Source organism: Arachis ipaensis, chromosome B01 (assembly GCF_000816755.2).
Source record: "Arachis ipaensis cultivar K30076 chromosome B01, Araip1.1, whole genome shotgun sequence".
In the NCBI taxonomy this organism is placed as follows: domain Eukaryota; kingdom Viridiplantae; phylum Streptophyta; class Magnoliopsida; order Fabales; family Fabaceae; genus Arachis; species Arachis ipaensis.
In genome coordinates this window covers 131423911-131429726 of record NC_029785.2, presented here as the reverse complement: position 1 = coordinate 131429726, position 5816 = coordinate 131423911, and the positions used below count along the sequence as shown (strand labels likewise).

Sequence of the window (5816 nt, the reverse complement as noted above, 5' to 3'; positions counted from 1 at the left end):
TCATTTGTTTTTTGGTCATAACTTCATTGTTTAGTTTTTGGACGAACTAATCCGTCGTGGTACTGAGCTCCATTTAAGGGTTTGCCGCTGGCCAATGGGTTGCTGCACAAGGCGGGATTAATTTCATTGTTGATAACAAGTTTTAAACAAATAATAATGGGCCAGAGGCCCAAGAAGGAAGCGATTATGTAGTAGCAGGTTTGGGCCTAATGGAGTCCAATCTGAATCAGCCCACGAAGCGGGCACGAGATTTGGCGCCAAAGTTTTCCCGCCAAAGGGAGGGACCCCACCAAGAGGAGCGGTTTGATACCTCTTATCTTACCCTAGACTAGTTCAGTAGCCACCATTCACGACTAACCACTCACCACCGGAGAGATTGATCAAGAGAAAGAAAATCAGATTCAGTTGTTAAAACTTGAAAGAGTGATTAGATAAGCATGGATCCAGGGAATCCCGCTTCAACGCCGGAACCTGAATCACCGACCTCTCCCTCCGCCGGTTTCAACACCGACCAGCTTCCACACACCAGCCATGTTTCCGAAGACGATGAGGCTTCCGTCGATCCCGACATCATTCACGATGAGCCTGAAGACGAAAACCCGGAAGAGGACGAAGATGGAGAGGATCTATACAACGACAACTACATGGAGTCAGTCCTCATATTCCTCTTCCTTCTCTTCCCCCCTCAAAATCTCCAATACCGTTTTGTTCTTCATTTCTAAGTTTTTTATTTGTGTATTGTTGTTTACAGTGATTATCGGAGGTTGGATGACCATGATCAGTTTGAATCGGCTGGGCTGGATGATTCAGTGGAGGATGTTAGGGATTTCGATCAGATAATGGAAGATCGAAGGGCTGCGGAGGTGGAACTAGATGCTCGTGATGGTCGCCTTAACAATCGCAAGTTCCCTCAGCTTCTCCATGACCAAGGTAACCTTTACTTTCTCTCCTCTTAATTTTTTTGTCCTCAGATTCCAATTTGTTAACACGTGCCTCATTTCATCTTTTAATGTTTAGGGTCCTTTGTTTTATGATATTAATAAGTTCTATTACTAGTTACATATGTCCATTACATTGGATTTAGATCCGTGAACATAACTTGTTGACTTGAGCCTGTTCCTGGTGATGCAATGATTTGATTGTCCCAGCCAAATTTTAAATGTCATTCATCATGAAGTATTGATTTAAGACCAATATATGTGCTGCAGAATTTCATATTTTCTACGTGCTCTTGCACAACTTTACAGTATACGTAGAGCTATTTTTTCGCTCTCTGTTATTTTTGTTAAGGCAATGGTGATTTATCTTTGAATATTCTATTGCAGATACTGATGATGACAGTTACAGGCCCTCCAAAAGGGCTCGAGCTGATGCCAGGGCTCCTAATCTGAGCGATGATGATTTCGATGGGTTGCATAGTTCACCTGGAAGGTCACAGCCAGGACACTCTAGAGATGATGTTCCGAGGACTGATCAAACTGAGGATGATCAATATGATGTACTGTATGCTTTATTTATTCTATTATAATGCTTCCACAATCTCTAAGCTATTAAGTTTATGTTAACAATTAACATGGGTACATGAAATGTAGGATGACTTTGATGAGGAAGGTGGTTATGAGATGTACCGTGTTCAAGGAACACTTAGAGAATGGGTTACAAGAGATGAAGTCCGCCGCTTCATAGCTAGAAAATTCAAGGATTTCTTGCTCACGTATGTTAATCCTAAAAATGAACACGGTGACTTTGAATATGTGCGGCTGATAAATGAGATGGTGTTAGGTAATATATTTTCTACTGAGTCTTAAAATCTTGTACATCTGGTAGTGACAATATCTTCTTTGCGTCAGCTTATTTCTTTCCTCCCTTTTTTGTCGTCTCTTTTAATTGCAGCCAATAAGTGTAGTTTGGAGATAGATTACAAACAATTTATCTACGTCCATCCCAACATTGCCATTTGGCTGGCTGATGCACCTCAGTCTGTCTTAGAAGTAATGGAAGATGTTGCTAAAAATGTTGTCTTTCAATTGCATCCAAATTACAAAAATATACAACAAAAGATTTATGTTCGTATAACAAACTTACCAGTTTATGACCAGATTCGGAATATAAGGTAACAGAAACAAACCAACCCGTTCCTTTATCCTACTGCTCCCCTAGCTTTCATTAGATAATAAACTAAAAGCTGGTTCTTTTGACAGACAAATTCACTTGAATACAATGATTCGAATTGGGGGAGTTGTAACTAGACGTTCAGGAGTCTTTCCCCAGTTGCAACAGGTGAAGTATGACTGTAATAAATGTGGGGCAACTTTGGGACCTTTTTTCCAGAATTCCTACTCAGAGGTGAGAGTTGGATCCTGTCCTGAGTGTCAATCAAAAGGGCCATTTACTGTCAACATTGAGCAGGTACAGTTCCACAAATCCTTTTGTTTTATGCCCTCTGTTATTTGATAAAGAAGCTGAGTGTGAGGATATTTAAATTACAATTACGGATGCACAATGTGCTGCTTGTTGGTTTACTTTGATTAGGCCAAATGTTTGCATGAGGCTTGTTCAAGTGAAATGTTGTATTATTGTTTTTTATTCACAGATGATTTGACATTTTGGATTTTCTGTTACAATATAAGTTGACAATCTCTCAAATGAAAATTAACCCTTTTCCTTCTGTGATTGATGCAGACAATTTACAGGAATTTTCAAAAGCTCACTCTCCAAGAGAGCCCAGGAATTGTTCCTGCAGGTCGTTTACCAAGATACAAGGAAGTTATACTATTGAACGATCTGATTGACTGTGCCCGTCCTGGGGAAGAGATTGTATTGTCCTCTGCTTGGACTTCTTAATTTGGTTTGTGATTTGTAGGATGATTCCTTATTTTCTTGTACATTATTCTGCCGTTTCAGGAGGTCACAGGTATCTATACTAATAACTTCGATTTGTCGCTAAACACAAAGAATGGTTTTCCTGTGTTTGCCACTGTTGTCGAAGCAAATTATGTCACAAAGAAGCACGATCTGTTCTCTGCTTACAAACTTACTCAGGAAGACAAAGAAGAGATTGAGAATTTGAGCAAAGATCCAAGAATAGGAGAAAGGGTTTGTTCTATGGAATTATTGCTTGATATATTTTACTTCATCATTTAGTTATTTGGTTTCTAATGTGCTATGAATTAAATTTCAGATTATCAAGTCTATTGCTCCATCAATCTATGGTCATGAAGACATCAAAACTGCAATAGCTTTAGCTATGTTTGGAGGTCAAGAAAAAAATGTTCAAGGAAAGCACAGACTGAGAGGAGATATTAATGTTCTACTTCTTGGTGATCCAGGAACAGCGAAGTCACAATTTCTCAAGTAAGAACTTGTCAACATGTCTTAGACTTTCACTTCATAATGGTGATCAATTAATTAACTAGTTTATATTTCAAATTTCTTCTGCAAGGTACGTTGAGAAAACTGGGCAACGAGCTGTATACACCACTGGCAAGGGGGCGTCTGCTGTGGGTCTCACTGCAGCAGTTCACAAGGATCCTGTCACAAGGGAGTGGACCTTGGAAGGGGGAGCCCTTGTCCTAGCTGACAAAGGGATCTGCCTTATCGATGAGTTTGACAAGATGAATGACCAAGACAGGTAATAAACAGAAATTAGATTAGCCTGAAATTTCTCAATATCAGATTGTTAATCCCCCATCCTCTGCGGAGGAAGTTATTGGTTATGTATGACTTTCTCTTTTTATCACATCAGGGTAAGTATCCATGAAGCCATGGAGCAGCAGAGTATAAGCATATCAAAAGCGGGAATTGTTACATCTCTTCAGGCACGCTGTTCTGTCATTGCTGCTGCCAATCCTATTGGAGGAAGGTAAGCAAATATGAGGTTGCTTGTATCTGAGTGTAAACTTGCTCTGCTTATTAGTGTCTCAGATAAGGTTCTAATGTGTGATACACTGATACTGAAGGGTCTCTAATGTCTGTGTATTTAAGTTCAACCTTAGGTCGCTTATTAGTATTAATTATTTTTACCCTCATTTTCCAAGCTTCTAATTGATGTTACCTTTAACTTTGATTTACAGATATGATTCCTCCAAAACATTTTCTCAAAATGTTGAATTGACAGACCCTATTATTTCCCGTTTTGACATCCTCTGTGTTGTGAAGGTAATGTTTAAATTCATTGCATTGCTTCTTCAATAGATTCTTGATTTATCCATATTCGTATGTACTAAGGGACTTCTTGATTGTGCAGGATGTGGTTGATCCGGTCACTGATGAAATGCTTGCAAAGTTTGTAGTGGACAGTCACTTTAGGTCACAACCAAAGGGTGGTAACAGAGACGAAAAGTCGGTGACTGAGTCCCAAGATGATTATGCATCTGCCATGCCTGTTGATCCTGAGGTTTTAATCAAATCCGACTGCTGTTGCTAACAACTTTGTTTTGTTAGATAAACTTATATTGTGGATTCTGTTTCTGAGTGAACTTTGTTTGCAGATACTTCCACAAGAGTTGCTAAAGAAGTATATTACTTATGCTAAATTAAATGTATTTCCAAGACTACATGATGCTGATTTGGATAAGTTGACACATGTTTATGCCGAACTGCGGAAAGAATCCTCGGTAACTCTTTGTCTCTTCTCTTGCTAAACTTCTGTTCGTGATTAATTGTCTATGCGACTTGACTAAGATGCTATCGTTATTATCATATATAGCATGGTCAAGGGGTCCCTATTGCTGTAAGGCATATTGAGTCAATGATAAGGATGTCCGAAGCTCATGCGAGGATGCATCTCAGGCACCATGTCACACAAGAGGATGTGGACATGGCAATTCGAGTCCTACTTGATTCATTCATTTCAACCCAGAAATTTGGAGTGCAGAAAGCTCTTCAAAAGGTATTGAAAATTATTTTGGCTCTGCTGCAGAGTGCTCTATGAATGTATCTTTCTAGCATGCTGTATTGTTACATATTTCTATTATCTAAATAGTGAGTTTACTGTTGCAGAGCTTTAGAAAATATATGACTTTCAAGAAGGACTACAATGAATTGCTGCTTTACCTTCTCCGCGAGCTTGTCAAGAATGCTTTGCGTTTTGAAGAAATCGTTGCTGGATCTACTTCAGGTCTTGAACATATAGATGTCAAAGTGGAAGATCTCCACAATAAGGTATTTATGCTTGTTCTTTGTGTTTGTTTTTGAGCTGAGATAGCACTGAATTTAACTCATCACTTTGTCTTTTTAAATTGCAGGCTCAAGAGCACGAAATATATGATCTTAAACCATTCTTCAACAGTAGTCACTTTTCAAGGGCCAATTTTGTATTGGATGAAGAGCGCGGAATAATCAGACATCGCCTTGCTAATTGAACAAAAGCATCCATCACCAGTTCACCACCAACATTGCTAGTTTATTATCGTAGCAGCAAGCTGTAGGGACAGTACATTTTTCATCTAGCTGTCTGTAACTATAAAAAGATACTCAGTCTTCATGTGTTTCAGATTTGAATGTTCCTTTGAGTTGTTGATGCCTGTGATAATATTATTCCTCATTTGTCACTCTTAAGAAAAGGCACTTTTATAGAGCATAGTTAAGATAGGACCATATGCTATTCTCGGTGGGGAATATATTCGCGCACGGTAAAGCGATTGATTTCATTGGGTGATTTTAGCTGCTTATATTAGATTCTGTATTGTTAATTAGCGGCTTCTCGGGTACTCTATTAAGTTATTACTGTGTGTTTAATTTCTAAAAAAAAAAGACAAGTGGCTATTTATTTTACTTAAATTTTTATTATTACTAGTATATGTATGCGTAATTTG

General features: G+C 38.7%; 1 protein-coding gene across 1 annotated transcript; it reads left to right on the top strand.

The window, feature by feature from the left end:
- LOC107639296 (DNA replication licensing factor MCM2) lies at positions 330-5696 on the top strand. The gene is made up of 17 exons (XM_016342778.2): positions 330-649; positions 752-930; positions 1326-1498; positions 1593-1782; positions 1894-2113; positions 2202-2409; positions 2683-2817; positions 2905-3096; positions 3182-3354; positions 3443-3631; positions 3746-3862; positions 4074-4158; positions 4247-4396; positions 4491-4616; positions 4709-4891; positions 5002-5163; positions 5247-5696. Exons 1-17 carry the CDS (start codon positions 438-440, stop codon positions 5361-5363), a joined length of 2811 nt encoding a protein of 936 aa, XP_016198264.1. The 5' UTR covers positions 330-437; the 3' UTR covers positions 5364-5696.